The 27983-nt window shown below is 30.2% G+C and overlaps 1 protein-coding gene across 1 annotated transcript in view; it reads left to right on the forward strand.

Annotated features, from left to right (window-relative positions):
• LOC107457049 (smoothelin-like) overlaps positions 1-20712 on the forward strand; it is a 92301-nt gene extending 71589 nt beyond the window's left edge. The window contains exons 9-13 of the mRNA XM_071181089.1: positions 812-889; positions 3063-3141; positions 12779-12809; positions 13590-13741; positions 16678-20712. Coding sequence (XP_071037190.1) covers positions 812-889; positions 3063-3141; positions 12779-12809; positions 13590-13741; positions 16678-16801 — 464 coding nt within the window. The 3' untranslated portion in view covers positions 16802-20712. The remainder of the gene's footprint in view (positions 1-811; positions 890-3062; positions 3142-12778; positions 12810-13589; positions 13742-16677) is intronic.
• Positions 20713-27983: the final 7271 nt, after the last annotated feature.

A 27983-nucleotide genomic window follows, 5' to 3' on the forward strand; every position in this document is an offset into this window, starting at 1 on the left:
ATTTCATGTTAAGGTACATACATTTAATATTATTTTATATTTCATTTTTATGTTTGTTTCCATGATTTTAAAATCCCCCCCAAGAACTACATATTTATTTAATAAATAATGTCATGTTCTTTTAAATAATTATTTATTTTGCTCGTATGCATAATTAAAATAGTTTTGAAATTGATATTTAAAGCAGCATTGCAATGTGCTTATAAAAAACTTATTTATATATTTTTAAAACTTATTTAAGTATATTTTAAAATTTTTAATAAATCTATTCATTATTGTATTTAAATAGACCATATAATATAAAAATATGCTTGTTTGTTCATATTTTAGGTGCAATTTAGCATTTGAAATATTTATATTCTTTAACTTATTTATGACCTAAAATTATTAGCCCCCTGGCAGTATAATTCATATTATCTTTATCTTATTTTTACTAATGGCATTAAAATAAAAATTCAGAGCTGCAAAATAATTTTTTGCTACAATCTTTTATAATTCAGTAGTAAAGAGGTTAAATAAAAACGGACATTAACGTGTTGAAATTCGAATTAATTAATACCAGTTTAATTTCTCCACATAAGTTCAATGCGTTCTTGAAATAATGGCTGAGGAACTTTTCATTTTCCATTTATTTTAATATAATTTTTTTTAATGTAAAAGTTCGAATCAACGAATACGAAAAAAAAATTTAAAAACAAACAAACCTTTAAAAATGAAACCTAACGTTTTGTTTATTTTTATTGACGGATATAGTGTTATTTCATTTTTTTTTCCATCCCGGATGAAAATGTAATAAAATTATATTTTCTAGCTCCTGTTACACCTGTTGCAAAGAAACCAGTAGATCATTGCACATTTGGAAGCATTATTCCTAAAACACCAGTTCAAAGTAAGTTAAATTTATGTAATTTAATCATTTACAAATGCACATCTTTATACAAAAAATTATTGAAAGAAAAACAACAGATAAAATCATTTATATTAGGTTGCAAAGTTTCATTCAAAAAAATTTTTTTTGCTTTAACTCAAACTAGGTGAAGGAAGGATAAAAAAAATTTATATATTCTATAGAAAATAATACTTTTCTTAAAATAATGAAAATATTTTGTTTTTGTTTCATGTAACCAGATCAAAGAAAAACAAACAATATAATATAAACAATACAAACAGCATTCAAGTTAAAGCTGAATTAAAAAACACCCGGTTAAACTGACCGCATTATTCATTTCGCATAGTTGTTTTAAAGTTTAATTTATTGTTTAATAGTATATTTTTTGTTGTTCGCACAATTTAAAATAATTGCAAATATTGTGATCTCTATAATTTAACATTAAACGATTCACGAAATCAATGATTGAAAATAACGCTGGGGATCAAATGTCTTGTTGCATTTATACAAATTCCGAAATTACGTTTGTTTGGAAAGCTACAAATCTTCTTTCAAAATTATTTTTAGTTTTGTTTATTTTTTCACAGAATGTAGTACAAGAATGTTGTTATGTAGTTAAAAGGAACGTAAAGGGTTAGATACAAACAAGTTTATAAGGAATTTATAGGAGTAGATACATAAGTTTCGATACATAAGTTAAGTTACACATAGTCTACTCCCTAGAATTTATCACTTAAGTCATAAAAGAATACGATCGTAACGTATCTCATCATAAACTAAATTGTATTATTGCTTTTTTCTTGCCACTCCTTGCGTAGAAGAGAAGTGGGGGCACTTAGTATTCACTCGAGTAATTTTTTTAAAAAAGAGTCTTGGTTAGGAGTATATCATTAAACTACATAAAATTTGTTAAGAGAAACCTATTTCAGTTTTGAAATCAGCTACCCGAAAAAAATCTAGAAAAAATATAAAAGGATTATAAATAATAATTCATTGTAATTAATTATAAATATTACATTACAAAAGGAATAAATTTTCCCTCTCTGCAATCAGGAAAGGTAATATTTTATCATAAAATATGAATAAATATAATATTCAAAGATTCACAGTTGAGCGAATTTACGGTAAAAATTTAAATTTCAAAATGATTTAATATAGAAAAGAGGGAATGCTTGCCGAGTAAATGTTGTCAATTGATAATAATATGAAATCTCTAAAAAATATTCCAACAAAATCAGAAAATCATCAGTATTAATAATCATTACAAACGTATGCAAACATAGCTACTGATTTGGAATATAGGGAGTATAATTTATTTAGAAATGTATTTACATAAGAAAAGACTTTTAAGTTAGTATTTCAGGATGTAAATAACAAATAAATAATAATAANTCATCAGTATTAATAATCATTACAAACGTATGCAAACATAGCTACTGATTTGGAATATAGGGAGTATAATTTATTTAGAAATGTATTTACATAAGAAAAGACTTTTAAGTCAGTATTTCAGGATGTAAATAACAAATAAATAAATAATAATAATAATATTAAAAAGGATACAAATAAAAAAGCATTGTAAGAGGATAAGTTCTATTAGCTGAAAAAAATTATAAATCTGAAAAAAATAACAATGTTAAACACTGCAAATCTAGGTTGTAGTTTTTCTTTTAAATGAGTTACAAATTATCCACCCATTTTGAATAAATACAAATTGTTTTAAATTAGACAGCACTTTACTGACTTTGTTATTTCATATATATGTAAAAAACAATTTGTGATTTAAAGAGCAGAGTAAAATGCAATAGCACTTGCTTTGTTTTGTTTCTGATACTAAGTAAATGTTTTTTTATTTGCGTCCAAATATGCTGAATCAGTTTTGTCCTCGGAACTAGCTACACAATTAATTAAAATAAGAAAGTCTGCTACTGAAACTGCGGAAATTGGCAACCAAATCAAACAGGATGCTAACAATAGCGTAAATGCAATCTCTTTCGTTGTACTGTCAGTTTCGGTAAATCAAAACTTAATACCAGTCACACTAAATAACGCATGGTTGTAAAAATCAAATCTTCACGAATTACATTTTGATGTATTTTTAAGTAATCCTAGTTCATCCTTTTTATGCACTTGAAATTAGCGCCATTTTTTTTCTCTTTTTTTCATATAACAGACAATCAGAAAGTGTCAGCCAAGGCTAAGTTTCAGCAAATGGACGCAGTCCAAAATAAACAAGCGCCATCCAGACCAAAGTAAGTATCTGTCTAGCTGTTTCACTTTCTTACTTTATTTTTTATCCTCCCCCTTTACTTTTTTTATTATACTAAAATACCCTTCCAGTTGAACATTTAAATTTATTTTCTGAAACAAGCGAAGTCACGCCACCTGGTTCTTCTCAGGCGTAACGTGTATCAAAAGAGTTTGATAAACAATCGAGTTTTTTAAAATGGTTCGTCAGTGAAAGATACGTTTATGATGTCTGTGGGGAAAATGGTTGAAACTTAGATAATTTTAAACTGAGTTTAATATCATTCAACTTGTTCTGCATCACGCACACTGTAAAAAATAGATACTTAAATTTCATGAAACTTTTTGACGAAGCAATTTGCTTCTATATGCCCCGAGCAAAATTTTCACCCAAATGACGTGTTCTATTTTTATTTTGTGACCGTCGTTGAACAGCCAACCAATGTTGTTGCTATGTTGTTGTTGTTTTATTTCATCCACGGCATATAAAAAATTCAAAGTACCATATGAAATTCAACTTTATTCAAGTTTTACGACTACCAATGTTCAACTCAGTTGTCTTTGAACCTAAACCAGAAGACAAGGGAACTCCTAGATCAAGTATTGGGGGAAAAATCTGCCTCGGTGGAGGACTATTTGATATGACTAACCCGCATTTGCGTTAGAGATGAAAAACACGAAAACCTCCCATGGTTAACTTGACGGCTAGGGGACTCTAACCCATGGGCCGTCTACCACTGAAGATATTTAACGTCAGCACAGTGGTCAGTGCGAGGTGGGAGCGGAATTCGTATTGTTGGGAGTCGAACCCGGATCACCTCATTAGGAGGTGAGCACTCCACCCCCTAAGCCACCACGGCTCAAATGAGACATGATTTTTATAACAGTCTGTGAACTGCCTTCCCAATTTTTGAGTTTACGACTACTAATGTTTAACATCGAAGCCTTATAATTTTGAACCCAATCCAAAGGACGGGGTAACTCCGAGATCAAGTATTGGGAGACATTTGCCTTCTCGGAGGACATTTTTGATGGGACTGACCCACATTTACGCTACATGGAGATAACAAACACGAAAACCTCCTACTGTTAGCTTGACGGCAAGGAGAATCTGATTCATGTTTCGTATAACACTGATGATATTCACTTCAGCACTACGGTCGGTGCGAGCCGAATGCGAAATTCTTATCGACCAAATATATCGCTGGGTTTCGAACCCGGTTCATCTCATTGGAAAGCGAACGCTCTATCCCCTGAGCAACTACTGATCAAAAAGGACACATGATTCAAGTATACCCTATCAAATGTGTTTAAGTAAAATAAAAAAAGCAATGAAAAAATCATTTTTCCCTTCGTGAAATGTAGAAAAATTTTCGACTTGTGAGGAATGAAAAAATAGAATTATGAGCTAGAATACCAATTGAAGAACTTCATGTAAAGTAAGAACGCTATATGAATTAGCTATAATCATGATAAGAAGAAAGAAGAGAAAAAGTTGTGTCCCAAATATTTTATTACAGATTTATTAAAAGGCAGTCCTAATAATTCTTTGGCTTATTTTAATTGCTGTTGTTGTTCTAATGCTATGTTGTTGTTGTTGTTTTATTTCATCCACGGCATATAAAAAAATTCAAAGTACCATATGAAATTCAACTTTATTGCAATAATCTGACGGTGATATATTTATAGAGATGGCTTAATTATCCTTTTTTTAACAATTTATTAAAAACAAATTTAGAAAGCGGAGCAGTTGGCATTTCTATCCTTGTAGTTTCATTATTATAAAACAGAAAGTTTATAAAAATAATTTTGTTAGCTTTCTTATTCCAATATAGTCATTTTTGAAGGAAAGTTCGAGCCAGCAAGTTAGAATAAATTGATTTTCTTACGAATTATTTTGCTCATTTCCGTTCTGATCTTTATAAACTACCGCACTGTGCATCTCTTAATTAATTTTTTCAGATGCTTTTTTATTTTTTTCTATTTCTTATCTGTAAAATCAACTCCAGAGATATTTTTTATTATTTAAGTATTTTTTTAACAGATTTTTTGGTGGGGGATATTTTTCTAGTCAAGTTTATTTAATGATCAACTTCACAATTATATAATGTAAGGAATAAAAAAAGAATTTATGGCCTGTTGTTGTTACTCATGCCACTCATCAATACCAGCAAACCAGCTTGACATCAAGCGAGTTTTTGAGGCAGAAGGTGAATTTTTTTTTTTTTTTTTTAGTGGCGCTATCTATGGAGAAGAATACGACTTCAGTCACACACACGTCACAGCACATTTTACAGGGAGGACCCAATCATATTCCATTCATTCACACACAGATTGTCGAACGATCACTCTCCTACTTCAGAGGTACTGATTTGTTATGGGAACTTAGAGGAACTTGTCACCCCGACATATTTAACGCGCACCAGTCACCATTTAATACAAGGGATTCTTTGGCTGGCCTGATTCGAATTTTCGTTCTCACGAGTCCAAAATCCTACCAACCAGGCTATCTCGGCCATTTATAGCCAGTGGATTAATTGAACAGGATGGGGTTATATTTTTAATGGAGTAATTATTATTATTATCTATTTGTAAATAATTTTTGAAACATATTTTTCAGTGAGGGTCATTTTTCCATGATCCTGTTTCTTTGTGGTTTAGTCGAATGTCGCAATTACTCGTCAACTATTAGTTAATTTTATCAATTAATAATTTATTAATTTTTAAATAAAACAATCTGCAACACACACATTTTTCCAGCCGAATGTTTTAGGTTTTAAACTCGCAAATTCTCTAACAGGTTGAAGCAGGAATTTTTTTGTTTCATTTTTTTGGGGGGGGGATTCATAAATTCTTTTTAATAGGAATATTTTTTCTGTCGTTTTATTAGCTTACAACTGAAAATAGTGCTTTATTATATGCATTCATGAAAATATTTCAAAATAGTGCTTTTAGTACTTACAACTGAAAATAGTGTTGAAATGTTGTTGCACATTTAAAGATGAAAAGCATGCATTTAATTTTTTAAAATTGCGAATTAAACAGTTCAGTTTTGGAGAAATATGCCGGTCAGATAGCGGAGCGGTCTGTGTGACTGACTGAGACGCCAACGGTTGCGGGTTCGAATCCCGCTCACGGCATAGATATTTCTCTCTGTGTTATTCTCTGTTGTGTGATTTGTGAATTTGGCCCACTTTATGAACGGGTATCTGGAGTTGGTGAAGTTGCTCGCCTCCGTTACTTAGGCTCACGGGTACCCATCGGGTAACGTTAAAAAGCAGCACTTCCGGCATCTTCCGAGGTGATGAACGAGTGTTCAGTGCCTGCCGTTAAAAAATAAAAAAGAAATGGTGGATTGTGCCAACGCCTCCTATAACTGAAAGCCTCCACATGGTTTCACATAGGTAGTCAAATCAGATCACTATGAAGGTAAACCAATTTACGAAAGAGCTATTTAATAAAGATATATTAAACATTTGAAAGAGGTAGCAAAGATATGTCTAAAAACTTGTGTAATTTATGAGTATATTTGGTTTGAAATATTATTTATTTGTCAACCACTACAAATTCAATTCTGAAATATTTATGATACATTTCTCTCATTTACTTTTAAAAGTAAATTCGATAGCGACGCTAGAAACTGTACGGCCTCGAATTTCAATCCTTTGCTAGACATCAGCTTAATAGACGACAACATTAAATATAGCCAAGTAACTGCTTTCCTCATGTCCGATTGTATCATATCAAAATATTACAAATGATAGTACCGCTGTTGTTTTAACTCTTATATACTATTGACCCTGGGGATCTCCCCAGTTAATTTTGTACCAGTATAAGCTTATTCCGTCATGACTTATGAGCATAGAACAAACCATTATAAGATGAATCGGTTGGTGCCGCTACGCGCCAAATACCGAGGTACCCTACATATCCAGCATTACTTTTAAAATAGAAATTGGGTTAAATGCGGACAAGTGGTTCGCTTTTTAAATACTCTGGGCAGACTACTTACAAAATCCCGTGTGTAGGCTTTCTGATGTAGGAAGTGATAAATATACACCAATTTGAACAGAATCGGAAATTAATATAATTAGATAGCCTATAGAAATGACAGAAAGATTTTATAAAATCATATAACTTGTAATAAAGGATTGTTTGTAATGATTATTACACACCCGTTATTTTAGGACCACCGAGATTAAATTTGACCACGGAAAAAACAAGAAAACCCTTACTCTCATACATTTTTTTTTTCATTCAGATTATAAGGGTGGCCAATATTTTCTTACGATAAGTAGAAAATACATTTGTCTTAAGTTCCACAAGGACTGTATTTCACATTTATTTTGCGGAAACCTTAAAAACCATTTCTCTTCAAGATTTTTTTTAAACATAAATTTACGCCTAGAATATTTGTCTTTGTTTAATAGAAAACTCACCAAAATAGAATTTAAAAAAATGCATCTTTAAAATGACCATGAAATCTGGATATATCTCGCTTAACCTCTTATAAGTTTATACTAAATATATACTCTAAGCTAAGTATATTATATGTTCTTAAAGAGTGATTAGTTTTCGTAAACACTTTCAGTATTTCACCACGTATTTAACGATTAATTTCCTCGTCTTGAAAATGAATTGATTGTGATAAGAATCATCTTATTCGATCAATATATTATACAGAATAAACGCATTAAAAAATTTTTGCTTTTTGATAAGATTACAATCGCTTAAGATGGGTAACGATGAAATGTATGTTTATAAACAAAACAAAACTTTTTTTAAGCATGAATCGATACGTCAAAGAAAACTTCATTTCATTCGAGACGTTTTATTTAAAAAAAAAATTATTTTTTTTATCTTGATAAAAGCCAATCTTTATCAATTCAACAGTTTATTTATCTGCATCAAAATATAAAACAATTAAATTAAATATTTCATTCGAAATTATTTCTTTTACACATTTCATTTATCATGTTTTGAAAAAATTAACACAACGAAAAACGAAGATCATATAATAGGTATATTTTTGTACTAAAAGGTACAAATACACATGCAAACAATAATTAATCTGGTATCATAGAAAAAATTTCTTTACTAAAATTACTTTATATTCGAAGAGCCTAATGATAAGCCACACTTTTTCTGAAAATGACATTTTTGCGTCAAACTGTTCCTTATTATTGTATCCGAATGCCTTAAGCGTCACCAGAAGCAGAAACATAGATCAAACAATTGTAAGGTAGGTCATTAGAAAAGATTTTACTAAGTGTAGCAATACTGTAGTATTAAAATTTTTCCTAAATTTAAGCTACTTCACCAACTTTTAAACTATAATTGCATGACTACTTTTTTCTTCTTTTATTAACTTTCTCAATAGGTTTATTTGTAATGAGGACAATATAACAATTTTACAATTGTAAGCAGATGTTATTTTAACTATGCAAAGTTATTTTTATGTACTTAAAAAGTATTGATAGATATTCTAGGAAAAACTTAGATATAAATTTTTTTTTATATTCATTTAAATTATTTATGCGTTAATGCGGGAAAAAATCATTATTAATCAACTTTATCAGATGGAAATATTAACATTTACACTACGCTATCACTTTGAAAATAAACTCAAAATCTCACGCAAAAATCTGCAGAACCGGAAACTGTTCCATAACAGAAAACAATAAATGAAGCGATAGAAAAATATAAGAGAAGCAAATAATTTTTATTAAATCCCATCACTGAAGCTCAATTAAACTATTATCACTTAAGTAAATTAAAGAAAAGTAATTAAGGTAAATCACATAATACACAAGTAAATGTTTAATAACTTTTGAAATATTCAAGTTATTTGTTCGTTTTAAAGCACAAATAATTTTTCATGGCAGGATTATAGTTTATAATCATGGCACTGCATCTACAGAGATGCCAACTGCTCCGGACACGACAAAACAATTAAAAAAACGGTAAATAACTACAAAGTAAATTTTGCAAATATTTGACTATTTTTGCTTGCTTTTTAAAAGGTATGACATGACATAAGTTTCACAAAGTGGTAAATAATATAAGGGTGCGAATTATTTAGAAATAGTGGTGGATAAAAATCAACTAAATTGAATTTATTAAATCAAGAATTACAATTGATAAACTACCACTTTGAGATATATATTTGCTGTCCGGAGCAAGTTGGCATCTCTGCATCTAGAGCAAGGCGCCTAACTCGTTTTGTCCCGAATTTATATATTGAAATGATACAAAAAGTTGTTTTATGGAAAAAGTGTTATAATATACTATCGAAATTAAATGGTTTTTCTACTGTTATAGCATTCTAAAAGTCTTTGATAGATCAAAAAGTACTTGCTCCTTATAATTCTAGATCTAATCAGAAATAACTAAATAATCATGGTACCTGAAAATCTTTTAATTCACCCAGATAAATGAAAATACTGAAAAAAGTTTCCCGCCATTTTCCGTCTTTGAAAAAGGGAACTGTCTTATNAACTTTTAAACTGACTCAATAAAAAACGGTAACTTAAATGTAGTCGTTGCTAATTTGACAGACTTACTTTGCTTTTACTTAAGTTATTTGTGTGCGGGGATGGATGAAAAAAATTATTTTAAATCTAGTTAATAAATCAATAATAAAATATTAAATTATTAATTTATCTACCACTTTAAATCTTTAAATAATAATGCTCTGGTAAATCAGAATAAGTTAGCAGTTATTTACTCAGATGTATTAGTTAGAGCCCCTAGCGGGGCTGATGCTAAGATAACCATCACACATGAATATGAGTAGCAGTTCTTTACCTAAAAAAAATAAATAAGTGGTAGCTAAAAAAATTTTTTAATTACTGAAAAATACTTAAATTTAGCTTCTTTTTTTGAGAATTATGGAATTAATCCCTAGGTTTTTTTTTTGAATTCATATATATTTCCTTTAAATTAAAATATCTAAATTTATCTCACTTTCACTACCACTTTTAAAAAATTTCGGACAGTAGGAAGCCTGTGTTTGATTGAATTTATGTTGGAACGTACTCTTTTTACGTAAATATACTGAAATTGAAATTTTTGTTCTGAAGTAATGACACGTCACTTGGACGAAAAGGAACAAAAATCGATGATTTTAAAATACTTAAACTGAACCATATTTAAGAAATTGACACTTATTTTTAATGATTTAAAATTTAGTTGATGGTAGATATTGCATTTGTTGCAGCTTTGGTAACGCATTAGTCGGATATATTATGTGAAAGAGATTAAAAGAGGAACATAAAAACGTATAATCGTTATTTTATTGCACGGACTATTAACTTGTTGCTATTAAAATAGATTTCAAAAAATGTTCTTCTATATTAATACTTTATATAACAGCAACTATCTTAATAACTTTTCTTATCTTTGTTAAGTCATACCCAGGGTTGCCAACTTTCAGAGCTTTAAGTAACATTTACTCTAGTGGTACCTAAGTTTAGGTTTTATTGTATTATTTTTAAATTCATTTGAATTTATTTTTCGCACAGCTACATATAAATGATTTAAAAGTTCATATGCAATGCCAGTTTGTTCCAGCTCTTTCATGGTGAGGCTTTTAAAATGTTGACTAAATTGCTGAAAAAAATTAAATTAATATAATAATTATTAAAATTAAAATAAATTAATGAAATAGTTGGAAAAAAATTCCGAAAGCTTTAGTTTTCAACTGTCTGCAACTCTATAAAATATTTTTCTAAAAGATTTGTAGTTGGCAGGCCTGCATACTTTCTTCGGTTAAACGAGTTCCACAATTTTCCTAACGATCTTTACTATTTTTTTTCCCTTCTCTTTTCTTTCAGATTTAGCTTAAGTTCTTTAAATTGTGCTCTAAACGACAATTTTGTTGGGTCTAAGATTTTGAGCTAAATGACAATTGTGTGTGGTCAAAGTTGTTTCAGGATTTTTTGCTAAATAATTATTTTGCCTGTTCCAGAAAATTGATTAAGAATTTCATGCTAAATGACAATTGTGCTTGGTCTGCGAAAGTTGTTTCAGGATTTTGTGCTATTGATCACTGTAGTCAATTCAACTCCAATCCTAGTCACCTTTTCTCAATGCTAATTTTATTTCAAGGAAAAAAGTATAACAATAATTTTAGAGTTGATTGTGGTTTTCATCGTTAAGTTAAGCAATGGAGATACCAAATAAGATAATTTCAAGTATCTTTCACCTTTGTAACCTTTTTATTGAGTGATAACAGAAAGCGAGAGCTTACTTTACTTACAAGTATGCATTTTTTAGACCATTATTTATAAACATATCTTGCATATATTTTTAAGATTAAGGTTTGATAACGAAAGCTGTATCAATAAATATATCAATAAAGATATTCTTTAAGAATTGTTTCTTCAAACTTCATTGATAATGCGAAATATGCGAATATAATTAAATATTTTTCAACCAATATGTGTATTTTTCATATTTTTATACGATTAGGGTCAAAAAGAAATCTATTCCTTTTTCTTCCCCCCCCCCTCTTTTTTATATTATTTATTTTCTTAATTTAACCTTTGTATGTATTGCGTAAAAAATAAGCATAAATACTGAAAGAAATTTTTTAAACCTTTTACTCCCTCTGCTCTAAATTACATTTAGGTTGTAAGTTTTGTCCCAAATTAGCTGCTACAGTTCAAGTGGATGGAGTCATAAATAACTTCAGATTCATCAGCACCAATAAAATTATACTATTAACCCCTTCGGGACGGGTGATTCAGAGAAGCATTCGTACAAAATCAGGATGTAATTAAATAAAAAACGGTAACTTAAATGTAGTCGTTTCTAGTTTGACAGACTTACTTTGCTTTTACTTTAATTGTTGTTTATTTAATCTTCTATATAATCAATGTTAATTCGAAGTATAACTAAATAGTTTTATTTTAAACAAAGTAATGGTGAATTAAATAAATCAAACAATTATAACTCCGCCCACTAATAAACGGCTAAAGAATTACTTTTACCCTGGTTGATAGGGTTTTATGCCGGCACGTATTTCTGACAGTCGGCGAGAAAGGGTTAAAGAATCTGCGATTCTTTAAGTAGAAGATAGCTTCATGTGACTACTGGTAAAATAGTTCTTAAAAATGCGGTGGGGCTTAGAGCCTGGGAACCTTAAATTTTTGAAACTATTTTGATAGAATTTCATTTAAATTCAAGCAATAGAATTTCATATCAATTCTATTTGATAGATTCTACTAATTTCAATGGAAGGGAAGAACGAATGCTTGGTAAATGAATGTTGTTGGTAGACAACATAGCACACTGAAAAATGAACATTATTTTAACAAAATCTCAAAATACAACGGTATGAATAATCAATACAAAAATATTAAACTGTATCAAACGATTTGGGACAGAGAGGGTATTATTTTTAGATTTCCGGAAAAAGAAAGAGCCTGAATATTAAATAAAAGAAAAGGCATGAAATACCACAAAAAAATAAAAGATTCACGACTGTTGAGCAAAAATTAACAATAATAAAAGAAAAACACCGATATAAGAGAAAACTAGTTTGTTTTATTTCAAAACTTTATTCCGAATAACTAAAATAAACTCTCTAAACTGTGAAAACTATTATTAGATAAAGCATCTCAAGTTGTTATCTTTAAGGTACATGTGCACCCTTGGTGGTACTAAATCAGTAACAACTTTGCTACTGGAAATTGGGAAGTCTTAGACTTTGTGAGAACACTTACTTCTTTGTGTTTTGTTCCTTGTTTTTATTCTTATTTTTTCCCCTTTGCGTATTTTATCTCTGTATGACGTAAGGATTTTGTATGTATTGCTTGCTGCATTACAAATAAAGGGATTTAAAAAAAAAAAACTACTAAACAAATTAATGAAGATGCATAAAGTGACGAAAATTTATGAGTATGCTTTTTCATCCACTACTTTTTTTAATAACCAAAATCTACCTAAGGATAGACTTCAATAGTCAGAATGGTGACTGCACTTGCAGTTATAATTGAGACATTTAATGTAATTTCATAATTTTAAATGTATGTTAGGCTTTGCATTTGCGTTGGTTATCAGGAGGCACTGTACTAACAGTGGTTTTTTCGTTTAATGAAATGAATAATTTTAAATCTAACTAGAATTACACTTGCAATAGATGTAATTTTGATGTAATGCACAATTTCAAATTTAACCAGCTTTGTATTTGTAATGGTTGTTCTTTTAACGCAAAGTATATTTTTAAATGTAACAAGAATTACCATTGTAAAACTTGTCATTTTAATGCAATGCATAATTTTAATTGCATTTGAAATTATTGCTTTTTTTAAATGTAATACATGATTTTAGCTTTAATAAATATCAAAAAATACCAATTAATGAAATAAATATTACTTTAAATATGTTTTCTTTTATGTATTAAGCAAATTGAAAACGTTCTGAGTTTAAAAGAATACTTTTATTATAGAATGTGGAAATAACGAATTTTTCTACCTCTTGGAATGATGGAATGGCATTTTGTGCTTTAATTCACCATTTCTATCCAGATGCATTCGAATTTGAGACATTGAATCCCAAAAACAGAAGATACAATTTTGATCTCGCATTTAGAATCGCCGAGTAAGTAATTATTTTCATGTCATTATCTGTGCCTGGAAGGTTTTTAACCGACTGAACAAAACACCACCTCGAAAAGAGAATGTCTTCGCCAACTTTTAGATAACTGTAAAGATGTAGTGTAGCAAACTTAGTAGTTCCGGCTAATGTGAATTTGTTTAGGAGCTACTTATTTATCATACATGGGAACGTTACTTTTGAAAAGTAATAACGCATAATTTAAGCAAGAGTAACGAGTGAAAAGTAAGACGCAAAAGTTCAAGTAACAAAACAAAAAGTAATGATTTTAAAGTACATTTCGAGGAAATTAAAAATTCAAAGTAATCGAAGAAATGCATTAAAAATGTAAGGAAAATTTATTTAAAATGCATTAAATTTTAATTTAAAAGGTATGAAACTTTAAAATGCAGAAAAATGATACAGAGTTGTATTGATATATAGTGAACGTTGAAAGAAACCAAACTAGAAATAAAAACTCAGCGTTTGAAGGTAAAAGGGAAGGAGATCGCAAATTGTATTCGAATTGAAATTGTATCTAGAATTGTTCTTGTGTAAGTAATCCTTAAAGAAACCTAAAGATTGAAAACGTAATCCTTAAAGGTGTTTGGAAAAAGAAGTTAGCTATTAAACAACGTATATATAATTCATTAAATTTATAAATTTAAAAATATAAATAAATTTTAAAAAAATAAATTTTAGAAAAATAAATTTAAAAAAAAATAAATTTTAAGAAAATAAATTTTAGAAAAATAAATTTAAAAAATAAATTTAAAAAAAATAAATTTAAAGAAAATAAATTTTAGAAAAATAAATGTAAAAAAAATAAATTTAAAAAATATAAATTTAAAAAAAGTAAATTTTAGAAAAATAAATTTAAAAAAAAAAAATTTCCAAATTCCAAAAAAAATAAACTTCAAAATAAATTTTAAGAAAAATAATTCATTTTGAAAATTTAAAAAAAAAAACTTCAAAATAATTTTTTTTAAATAAATTCAATTTCTATTTCGGAAAAAAATCTTACAAAACAAGGTCTTAAGAAGGAACTCTTCGACATAGAAAATTAAATTAACATTAGGGTAAATATGTAATGCCAAACGGAAAATAATTTTGAGGCTTTCGAAATATCGAAATTCAAGATATAGAGAGTATGCTGTACTTCAGGATGGATACGATAAAGGCCGCTGCACCGCCCCAGGTCCCCAGATTTAACTTCCCTAATTGATTATGGTGCAGCCAATATTTTAAGTTAACGAAATCAGATACAAAAACGAACTTTCTCTAAACAAACATACCTTCTTTTTCAACGGGTATGGACTTGAAACTCCCAAGATTTAGGGGGTAGCCACAATATAAGATTGATGGTCCTACTAGTTTCGTCAGGAGAGATGTCAAAGGTTTGGACCCCTTAATATTATTTTTGTTCTTTGCGTATTTCACCGTGTCTCGTGAACTTTTTAAGTAAATTGAAAAAGTTTTGCACACAAATATAAGTTTCGTTTACCCAAAGATAATTCCATTCAAGAACTAAACTTCAGTATTTTTGTTTTTATTATTTTATTTAATAATATTCGAAAAATTTTGAATGTTTTTTTTTAAATGGCAGGCACTGAACTTTATTCTTCGTGTGAGAAGATGCCGGAATTGTTACTCATTTCACGTTACCCAGTGGGCACCTGTGAACCAAAGTCATGGAGGCAAGCAACATTACCCATGCCACACTGCCACAAACCCGTTCATAGGGTGGGCCACATTCTCACATCACACACAACAGAGGAAAACACATAGAGAGAAACATCCATGCCCAGATCGGGATTCGAACCCGCAGCCATTGGCTTCGCAGTCAGGCGCGCTAACCGCTCGGCCACCTGGCCGGCAAAATTTTGAATGTAAGGCGTACAATTTTTTACATCATTTCAAAGTATATAATTTCACATGACAAAATACAAATGTTGAACGATGTCGGTTTAATAGTTTCTGAGAATTCGAAATTTAAAAATACGACATTTTCTGAAAATTCGATTTCTCAGGAACTATTCAACTGATTTCGCTCAAATTTTGTATTTTGCCATGCAAAATTAGATGCTTTAAAATGAGGCAAAACATCGTATAACTTAGAGCTTAAAAATTTTTCGACTATTATTAAATAAAATAGTAAAAAATAATAAATATTTACTTAAATTTACTTTTTGCGTGGAATTATTTTAGGATAAACTAATTTTGTATTAGTGTGCAATATTTTTTTTAATTCGCTTTAGAAGTTCTCGAGATATGGCGAAATAAGCAAAAAGTGAAATAAATTTACATTAGGGGGGTCCCAACTTTGCAGTGCTCTCCTGACGGCAGTATTAGCACCATGTTTATCAGATTGCGATTACCTCCTATTTTTGGGGGTCAGAATTCCGAAACCGTCGAAAAAAAGGTATATTTAATCAAAGAAAGTACAATTTTGTGTCTTATTTCGTAATATATTGTCTGCACTAATTAATTAGCATGTATGAGGTCGCCCTCTCAAATCATTAAGATTGGGTTTTGGAATGTGAAGATCCGATTATTATATCAAAAGTTATTCAGGGTGCTCCGTTTTTTTTTTCTTCCTCTTTTGGCACACTGTACTTTCTATGTTCTTTATAAACTTTTGAAAATTTTACCACGTTTTTGTCAGCTTATTATTTACTTGCCAAGTTTATATAAAAAAAGTCAACTTTATTTATCAAAAGGTGTTAATAAATCCATTTAAATATTCTAAAGAAAAAAAAAGGTAAGGGTACAGAATAAAAAAAAAGTTTCTGAGATTAAGTGCTTTTTGAAAAAAAATATTGTTAAAAATTATGTATCTCCGTATAATCATAACCACTGACGTGCTTACCTTAATGCAATGACATTGAAATTTAGTAGGTACAAAATTTGCATTTATTTATTTAGTTTTATGATTTTTTCAGAGAAAAAGCTGATATCGCTCCACTGCTTGATGTAGAAGACATGGTAATAATGAAAAAACCCGATTGGAAATGCGTGTTTACTTATGTCCAAAGTTTCTACAGGAAATTGCATGATAAGGATTAATAAGCATGCTCCTGTTTTCTTAGCCCTATTCACTGTGTTCTGCCGCTTCCTGAACAGACATTTACTGTTTTGAGCGACGAAATATAAAATAATTGATTTCATGTATATAATATTTATGTTATGTTGTTATGATCTTATTTACCATTTTTTGTCATTCTTACGAACTATTTGATGTTTTGATCAGGTAAACTAATTTTCACTTTCCTGACAAAAAAAATGCTTATGATATCATATTTATTTACATTTTGAAACTGTAACCATCATATACAAGATTTGTATAAAAATATGGAGATTCTTCTATGCTAAATCTAAGTAAAAAAATCTTTCTTTTAGCAGCAAATGTTGTGGAAAGTTAGACGTTGTGTAAGTGGCGACATTAGTGGCGTAGTTTTGACATTATTGAATTAGACATTAGTGGCGTAGTTTTGGTGAGGGTTAGAGGGACAAAACCCCCCTTTGAAATTATACATTACTTGATTATAAACTATTGTTAAGTTAGGTAAGTAGGACGTAGATATAAAAATGAAAAAGTTGTTTGTAATCTAAACACTTAGAATATACGAGGGCTGTTTTTTAAGTGAAGTCCGTTTGAAAATAAAAACCAAACGAAAGAAAATTTTCACGAAGCAAACTTATTTTTCGATTCTATATACGTTTCTCTTCATTTTTTTTTCGAAATAGTTACTAAGTCTGCTTAAACACGTATCATACCTTACAACTACTAGATATAAAATACCCTCTTCGTAGTAACTTGCCGCCAACTCCGATAACAAAGAGGTCACAACTGTTTTCCCGTCTTCGGTCATCGTTGTACTGGTTGATGTACAAAATGATGTTTGAGACATCGGAAAAGATGAAAATAACTTAGCGCAAGGTCCCGGCAGTATTGAGGGGGGTCCAAAACTTCCCAGCCAAAGGAGTTCAATATAGCTCGGGACTTAGCTGTGCAGATAAACATTGTCATGGAGTAGCAAAAATTTCTATGCTAGTAGGAAGCTACATAAAATTCACAAATCTGCCGGTGAATGTATGCATTAGACAGATGTTTTTGAAGACTGAAAATGCATCACTGTCCGTACCTCTTACGTGTATACCGTACTCAAGTTAGTATAGAAGTGTTTCCATATTTTTGTTCAACCCTGTGTGTTAAAATGAAACGAACTTTTAAAAGGAATCGCGTTTTCTTTTCGAAATAAATTGGTTTGCATACCTATATTTGAAGAGCAGTATAATCATAAACTACATTTTCAAATTTCTCAGAAAGCCGTTTTTTTGTGTTTTTATTTTGTTAAAAACATCACAATTACTATGTAGGCAAGATAATGATTTTGATGCTCTGTGGCTTGTGCAAGCTTGTGAAATATTTTTTTTATAATCAGTGTTAACGAAGAGTTTAATGTAAAAATTTTCCCATTGGAAGAAATAAGGCTTACCACACTATGCTGCCCATTTGATTTATTTAAATTTGCAGAATGATCTGTAGAACGTCAGATAATTGTACAATGATTTGTAAAACGTCTGATTTTATTCAGGATGAGATAAAAATTAAAATCTTTTAAAATGAATAAATAATTCAAAATTCAAACGAAACATTCTTTATAGACGAGATTTGACCAAGTAAAACAGCTGTTAACCAGCGATTAATACTATATATCAGGGCTCGAAAAAACTCAGAAATTTTTCCCGTCCCCGAGGACGGCTTGTCCAACAATGTACCCGTCCTCCTTTGAAACTAACCCGTACCTTCTAAATAAATAAAGATATAATTTTCTCTTTTTTATTACTAACACTTATATAAATTGCATAATGAATTAGTAGTTACTAGGATTACATTATACAGTAATAAAAGAAATACTAGGTTACAAATAGCAAAACCTAGTATTTCTTTTATGAAATAATTTATTTCTTTTATGAAATAATTTAAATGACGAAGGTCAAGTTATCTGGAATGTCAATTTATTCGAGGGTACAGCGTTTTTTAAATGAATCAAATATGACGTTTTCCAGTTCCACAATCAAGCCAAAGATTTACAGAGGCTTCTGCACAGAAATCTGAAAGGGGTTTTCCATTTAGGTAGATGTTCATGATTGCGTTTAACTCTTCTTGTTTAAGACCAGTACGTAATGTGTTTTTTTGTAAGTTCATTGCTGAAAAGCCTCTTTCAACCGCTGCAGTGCTCCCAGACAGAGAAAACATTAACTCCACATATGCATTTTAAATATTGACTTACATGTTTATTTTAAGGGTCGGTGACATCGTGTTCGTAGCTCTCGTTATTCGTATTGCTAAATTGCTAAATAATATTTTTTTAAAGAAAAAAATTCTGTAATTTTACATTATTATTTCTCTTATTACGATGACAACCTAATGTATTTAAACTTTTGAATGTGAATAAATTATAAATTGTACAATAAATATCGGAAAAACGTAATAAAATATATTAAATTTGGTAAGGTTTTGAAACGTTTTATATTTAAAAGCATGTTGTGGTGTGCTCTAAATTCTCGCAATTGAAACATCCTGTGCTTGAACTTCTTTCTCAATATAGTGGATTTCAATTGAAAAAATTATTTTGTTATTGTTTTCTACTGTTTTTAAACGCTCTTAAAGATATTATTATTGTTTTAAATTCACTATAGTGACGTTTTACATGCTCTTTCACCATTTCTTCCAATTATGATTCATTTGTTATAAATTGTTGACGATAAATTTTTATCTGCATTTGTTGTATGCGATTTATGGTTATGAGGTATGCATTTTTTTATTTGTATATATGTTTCACTTTTGGAGAAAAAAAAATTTTAAGCATTAAGGAATCTTTACATATTTCGTTCTTTGCTTTTGAAAATTTGCCAAGCGCGAACCAAAAAAAAAACAATAAATGTTTATTTACTTTTATTCATATCGATTCACTAGCACTCATAGTGTTTTAGTTAATAGAGTACAAATAAATAACAGTAGTTTCTTATTTCATTAGTTTTTTATGTATCCAGTTACTTACATTTTAATTCAAAAACGTAGTTTAGAAGATTACATTATTTACTTTGTAAAATATTTTTGAGAATATTTTAAAATTTGATTAAAAACCCATAAATACTTTTTACTAGTGTGCCTTAAATGGAAGAGTGGTGACAACAAAGTGAATATTCCAGGAAAAAGCATGGAAGTCGCCCAAGCTCCCTGTTCAACATCAGTCTTTTAACTCAGACACTTTTAGTTTCTACTTAAAGCATTAGAAGACATGAACTATTTCATTTTATTTTATCGTTTGATAATTATGTTATAATTAATATTATTAAATTTCGGTCATTAAATTATTTTGATACTTACATTTAAGAAACATTTTCTTTAAATTATTGCGATTCTAAATTTAAGAAAGTTTTACTGCAAGATTATATTACATTTAAGCATAGCTTCCCATACAGTTTTGACTATTATTTTTCATAAATATTAACCGTAAAATAGTCTGATTTAAGATTAATTGTAAGCTATTTTGGTAACTGGATTTAAAGAATAATTTTCCGGAAATAGTTTTGAGTGTGATATTAATTTGACGTCAATTATTTAATTAAAATGTTTTCAGAAGTAACTATAGAAATTATATTCATTTATTTTTTGTTTTAAAAGAAAGCATTATAAGAAATGCATATTGTGCCTTACATGTTAATGAATGAAGTTCTAAAACTATGCTAGATAGTACTAACACTGTGTTATATGATTTGCGTACTAGTCAATTCTGTGTGAGTGAGCTTATTATGTTTGAAATACTTATCCATTGTATATTTATCATCTGTGATCAGTTATCCACATTTCTTGTATTTATTTTGTAAGCTTTGTAATTCAAATCAATAATGTATGAAATCTGTTCCTTTAGTTCACGTTCTAGTAATAAAATATTTATTGTAAATTGCATACGTTTCTTTTTTTCATCGTTAATCCAGTACAATTATTGTAGATCGAATAATTATTGTGTTAAATTTAAATATTAAAAATTTAACATTTTGTCTTAATACTGATGTACATGTGAAATCTTTATTATTTAAAATAGATTCTGATCTTTTGAAAAAGAAATAAATTGAATCAAGAATTTAGTTTTCCATCAACATTTTTATTAACTTAGCATGAACTTGCTCTCTAAATATCTTTTTAAGAATTTTTTTAGGCTCTGTTTAGCTCTTTTTTAGGCGACCACCCTCTGTTCCCCAGTAAAATGGTCGTATATGGAAGTAGGTCGTTCTTAGGGGTTACGTCCACTGATTGCACAATCTTATTGAAGGTACGCGATTTTTCACAAGAAATTTTAATTTTACTCAGTGTCATTTTCTTGGTTCCACATCTGTTGAAGTCGTGAATAGACTGATCGATGAAGTATAATTTAGCTTCAATAAAAATGATGCCAGCTGAAATTGTTATGTGTACAAAAGAATTTACCAATTATGAATGATAAAAGCCGTAATTTCACCGGGAATAGAGCGTTTTTCTTCCAGTGAGATGAACTGGGATCGAATTCCAGCGATGACTAGTTTATACGAATCCCGCACCCGGTTCGCATCGACCAGAGTACTGACGAAAAAATATCCTCAGTGGCAGACATATCATGGGCTAGAGTCCTCTGGCCTTCGGGCTAACTATGGGAGATTTTCGTGATTTTCCTATTATTGTAACGCAGGTGCGCGTTAGTTCATTCAAACGCTCCCCACGAAAGCACATTTCTCCCAACACTTGATCTAGGAATTCCCCTGTCTTCTGGATTGGATTCAAAATTACAAGGCTACGGAGTAGCCTTGTAATCGTAAACCCAAAATTGGGTGGGCCGTTCAACGATGGTTATAAAATAAAATTATGAATGATAGAATTATTTTAAATAAATAAACTATTATAATTTCTGTTTAAGTTTGCATTGAATTTTATATCATGAAATTTAGTTAGCTTTAAAAAATAAGAAGAAGCTTGTTTGTTTGAGATGCTTAGTTTTTTTCTAAAGAGAGTTTGAGATGCTTAGTTTTTCTTAAGTTAACTTTCAACTCTAAAAAGCCTCGCTTAGTTAACTTGCACTCTAAAGAACTCTAAATATCATTGATACCATCGTCGTCTTTTGTGCACTCTGACTGAAACATGGTGATTGTATATCTCTTTCAGAGAAAGCTCTCAAAGAGATTAAAAACAGAGAAGCAAAAAAGATCTTTTCAAATTAAAGCCTCACACAAATATTTTGAATTCATTTTAATATACTTGCTTGTTTAGTTAATATTTTTTGCTTCGATAATATTTGACCTTTTCCTCATTAGTACTTTCATAAAAGGTTTTCCTCGACACAAAGTCAGTAGAAAAAATTCCGTAACTCCCAAAAGTGGTCATAAATAGAGGAGTTTGCTACATAGAGGTGGTCATGGGTGAAAGCGAGACGGAAAAGAGGAAAAGCTGACCCATTTCATTCTTAACATGTTTTCGGGAGGAGTTAAACTATTCTCTTTTTCAATTATTCAGCTATATCTACTTTTCTGTAAAGAAAGAAGCTGCATTTTATAAATGCTAAAATTGTAAAAAAAATTGCAGTATTTACAGAAATTTAATGTTTCTTGAAAAAAATGCTACAATGAAGTGCCTTTCGTGCCAGTTTTTGCTCTTTTCCGTCTCGCTATATATAGGCTTTCAGCCCTGGAGGTGGTCTTTCCAAAAATCAAATTGTTCTATTTAATGAAATTATTCCCATAGTCAAAAGTGCAAAATACCTTGGTCTGGTCATTAACAGCAAATTTAATTGGAAAGATCACATCAAAACAGTTATCAGCAAAGCACAAGCAGCCTGCCACAGATTACAAATCCTCCTTCAGAACCCCAAAATAGAACTTAGACTTAAACGTTTGCTCTACATCTCAATGATCCGTCCCATCCTGACTTATGCATCTCCAGCTTGGTGCAACATCTCCACATCACTCCTTAAAAAACTCAAAACATGCCAGAACAAAATCCTCAGGAAAATAACAAAAGCAAGATGGTTTATCAGAAATAAAAACACACATCGCGACCTAAACATAGATTCTTTAGATCATCTTATTGCGAAGCTAAATATCAGATTTTTTGAAAAAACCATAAACTGTGACACCGCAGAATTCAACGAAATTTTTACTTTTGAAAACTTAAGAGAAGACGTAAACCTCAGGCAATTGGCAGCTTACTTCTGCAGTGACGTAATTTTATCTAAAATTCACAATATTTTAATTCCTTTTACTTCAATTGCAATCCAATTACCAGAAAGGACCACCCTAAAGATCACAATTCAAGGCGAATGGGAAAAAGGCCGCTAACGGCCCCAGGCGCCCAGATAAATATTGATGATGATGAGGTGGTCTTTCCAACAAATTTCACTGTAGTTGAGAAATAAAATACAATATCTGGTATTTAAAATATATAATATCATCCATCCAATTATTTCACAAATGAGAGCTCATTTAGGGAAAACGTTCTATAAGTAACGTTCAAGAAACCTCCAAAATTTCGTTTTTTTTTTTTTAAAAAAAAAACGCTTAATATCTCTGACTGAAAGGGCCAAACTTTGTCAAATGACCTTCAATCTGCACCTATAGTTGGAATGAAAACCATCTCTTAACCACAGTGATATCTTATCACTGAAAGCGCGTCTGAACCCGTTCATTTCACAAATCAGAATTCAACAGGAGGAAACTGCATGTAAATAACGTTTCACTAACTCCCAAAATTACATTTTGTTAAATGTTTAATATCCCAACCTGAAAAGGCCAAGTACCAAGACCTGCACACGTATATAATGCGTGCTTATGCCCACTTTTAACTTTATTATGAACAATTCTAAATTATCATGAACATAATAATTTAGATACGATCATTAATAATATATTAATAATATATTATGAATAATTTATTATGAACAATTTCTAAAAGAGACAAACAGTTTTTAGGCTATTTCAGCTTTTTAAACTAAACTTATTACATTAATATGATGATATTAATGTAATAAGTGGCAGAAAAGCAATAAGAAGTGCAGAAAGGCAATAATTGGTTTCATCGATCGTTAGATAAAACCTAGTAAAACAAAATACTGCAGTCAACTTTTCAATGTTAGTCGCTTAGTAACTTTTGTTACTGTTTTATAATGATTGCTTGTTTTACATTCGCAATATATCAATATTACTTTCCTGGCACTTTTGAGCCAATTAATAGATTCATGTTTTGTTGTTTTTAATGTATCAACATTGAAAAAATTCGATAAAAATTAATTAGAATTTTCATGTAATATATTAAGAAACTGAACTAAAATAAGCATACCGAGCAAAAACATAAATTTTTAATTTAACAGACTCCCCACACCAGTGTTTCCCAAAATGTGGTACGCGTACCCCTCGGGGTGCGGGAACAGTTTAGCGGGAGTACGCGTTCTTATGTGAAATATCTTGCAATAAACGAAAATTTCAAAACAAGCTAGCCATGAAAATTTGGTGATTGCGTATTTTTCTGTTTGCTATTTTTTGCAGACTTAACAGTTAAAAATTAGTGGTGTCAACAGCCAGTTGTGATTTTTAACTTTTGTGCAATTTTTTTTGGTAAAAAATACATTCATTTTTTTATTAGTGGTACACGGCGTTACGAAAATTTTAGAAAGGGTACACAAAAGTCATAAGTTTGGGAAACACTGCTCCACACAATTAATTTTTTAACTCTCAATGGACAATATTTATGTTTTCAAACTTTTCACAATGCAAATTTATACATTTAGGAGAAAAAAATGCATAAATGTACTAACAATTACTAATATGAACTCTCAAAGGTGAATAATTATGTTTTCAAAATATCTAACAAATAAATAATCATAATATTAGTATAGTAAAATGATACATTTATTAGAGCATAATTCGTCAATGTTCTAACAATACCTAGTATGAAATCTCAACAGTCAATATGTATTTTTCAAAATTTTTATTAAATAATCATAGGCTTAGTATACAAAGATGGAAACTGATAATGATTCGACAAAGTATTTTAAAAACGGTAGAGGTTTACAGATTAACGAACTAGCATTTTTAGATTTTTCGTTATATTTAAGAACTTGTAAAGGTTGAACACGTCACGACTGTGTTTTCACCTGATATGATTAACCTTCCGTTAGACGCGCGCACCTCACAGGTGCATCCCTACTGCACTTCCACCTCCTTTGCCGTCAATAGATTTTTCCGGGGGTCGAGCCTAATGTTATGTTCCTAACTTTGGATTACTCAAATGTCCGTGTAAAACCGACCTTAGAACATGTCGATGGATAGTTGGAACCGCTCAAATCACCCCTCTGGTGCAGCGCGACCATTGACGCAAGTATTATGGATACAATATTTTTATGAATTAAATATATATATTTTATCTCATTTTCTGTCCTACTCAACGTAGCAGGTATAAATGGTCAAGTTATATACACAGAAAATGGTTACGGAGTAAAAAACCGCAGAACCTTCTTGCGTCAATTGGTTGAACATCTTGTGACGGAGGAAGAGATCCGACGCGGGAGCACGAAAAATTTATCTTCAGTACTTCACTAAATAAGTTTTTTGATATTTATCTCTCTAAATAGTCTTAAATTGGTAACTATTAACTATTTAAACTAGACTAAATTTCATTTGGCTTTCAAAAAATCAGAAGCACTTCATAGGTGCAACGCGATTAACCATGTCGGAAACAAGTGCGCGACTAACGGAAGGTTAAACAAATAAATTCTTTATAAACGCCAACAAGACCCACTTCATGAAATTTAGTTCCTGGCATCGATTGTTACAGAGAGCCATAGCCGAGAGGACTAATCGGTTAATCTCACGCCATACGGGTTGGGAGTTCGAATACCAGTAATCAATGAGCCGAAAATTTCATGTCCAAAAAATATCAGTTGTGCTAATTCCCTGATCGATACATCTGATCAGAAAAGATAGATCAAATTAATAAAAAAAAATTCTATTTATATTTTTAAAAACAAAATTGTGATATTTCTTCTCGCGGAGGATAGAGGGCACCACTGATAGTTACTGTAAAAATTTTGAGGTTGGTGCTACTACAAAACTACTGCAGTTTACTAACCGCAGTAATTTTGCGATGTTTCTGCAGTTTATTTTTCACTGGGTGTATTGGTTGATTGGATTTACAAACATTTGCAAGTGTGTGTTCTCAATTTAGGCTTATAAACATTTGACAACTAGAAAGACAAATAGCAAAGACAGTACGAAGATACATCCAAGGTAATAGCTGGATTCGAAACCGCCACGCTTTGCACTGCGTTTGGTGGGCAATGTCATTCGGCCTACGGCATGACTGTAACAAAGTGGTGTATCACATTAGCATTCATTTAGAAGTAGTGGTAAGTAAAAACCCTATATACCGGATCTACTAAACCAAGAATCACACATTAAAATACTACCATTCAAAAACAATTAACCTCTGTCGGGAGCAAGTTGGCATTTCTGAGTATAATAAAATCATAAGTTTATATTTAGTATATTAAGTGGGCAGGTATGGAACTATTTGTTGTCTAATTGTGCTTATAGATGTCCATAGCTGCCAACTTGTACAGTCAATGAGAAAAAAATTTCCTAGTGGTAGCAACATCATTGTATCGTTTTGACAAACTAGATCTTCAACTTAAAGTTTTAAAAAAAATTTGAATATACCGCGACAAATCAATAATTTAAAAATATGTAGATATGATATTGTTAGTTCAGCTTATTGTTTGTTTAACTTATAAATGTTTAAGAAATTAAATTTTTTTTAAATATTTCCAACTTAAATTCTTGTTCCACTACCACTTTGTAAAATCTTTTTCATCGATCGTACCAGTTGGCAGGTATCGAAGTTTCAATAGTTTTCTTTTTAAAAATTCTTTTAAACTCAATTTTTGTTTTACTACCACTTTGTAAAATCCTTTGCGATGGTTGTACAAGTTGGCAAGTATAAGGATCTTTGCGACTGAGGACAATGCAGCTTTCAACTGTTTCTCGGTCACTACATCAAGAATTTAGCATCATTTTATAGCCAAATGAAAATAATTGTCATTCCAAATTTTGCACACTTTAAGACTAGTAAGAGCTCTAAAATTTTTGTTGCAGGTTTTTGGTAAATGACATCAAAAGTTTCAATTGCCGAGATGCCACAGGCGAATAAAAATATAAAAAGTTGCAAAAACTCAATTCATTTTTATTTATTTATTATCTCCTTTACTATTCAATCATAACTACCTCTTATTTTTCTTCTTACTTACAATTTACATTTTAAATTATTTGTAATTAAAGCATAGTCAATCCTTGCTATCATTTTAAATACTAAACTGAAAAGAATATGTTTGGAAAGTTTGCAAATTTTTAATCTCATTTACAAACGCTTCAAATTTTATTAATTAACACATTTTAAAAATTTATTAGTTAATCGCTCGTGGCTCTAAACATGAATGAAAGCTTTATATATCCATGGATGAAAGCGAGACGAAAAAGAGGAAAAGCTGGTAGTACACCCACTTCAGTTTTATCATGTTTTCGGGAGGAGTTAAACTTTTCTCTTTTTTAATTATTCAGCCATATCTACTTTTCTATAACGAAAGAAGCTGCTTCATATATACGCTAAAATTGTAAAAAAATTACGGTAGTTACAGAAATTTAATGTTTCTTGAAAAAAATGTTAGAATGAAATGCCTTTCGTACCAGTTTTTGCTCTTTTCCGTCTTTTGCTATGTATAGGCTTTCAGCCCTGTATATATCATGGCGTGGGGGGAAAAAAAGCAAAGACTGGCACGGAAAACATTTCAATAAAATTTTTGTCACTGCCAAGATTTTTTTACGGTTATTGTGTATGTATATATATATATATATATCCCGACCAACTGACAGGACAAGATTTACAAGTCGAAAACTTTATTACTTACTTTATTTATAAAAAATTAGGCACCTGGGCCGCGCAGTGGCCCCTATCCCATACATCTAGAAATTTACATAAGTTTAAAGTGATAACATTTTGAATTTAACAGTCGATGTGGTTGCTAATACAAAATTAGTTCGATTTTGATCGGGATCTGCTGTATGCTGTTGACTTTGAATACTCTTTGGTGATTCACCGTTGATGTTAGGATTATGAGAAAAAGTGGAAGGAGCCGATAGGTCTCTCCCATTCTCTTCTTAAACT

This window comes from Parasteatoda tepidariorum, chromosome 5 (assembly GCF_043381705.1).
Source record: "Parasteatoda tepidariorum isolate YZ-2023 chromosome 5, CAS_Ptep_4.0, whole genome shotgun sequence".
Classification (NCBI taxonomy): Eukaryota; Metazoa; Arthropoda; class Arachnida; order Araneae; family Theridiidae; genus Parasteatoda; species Parasteatoda tepidariorum.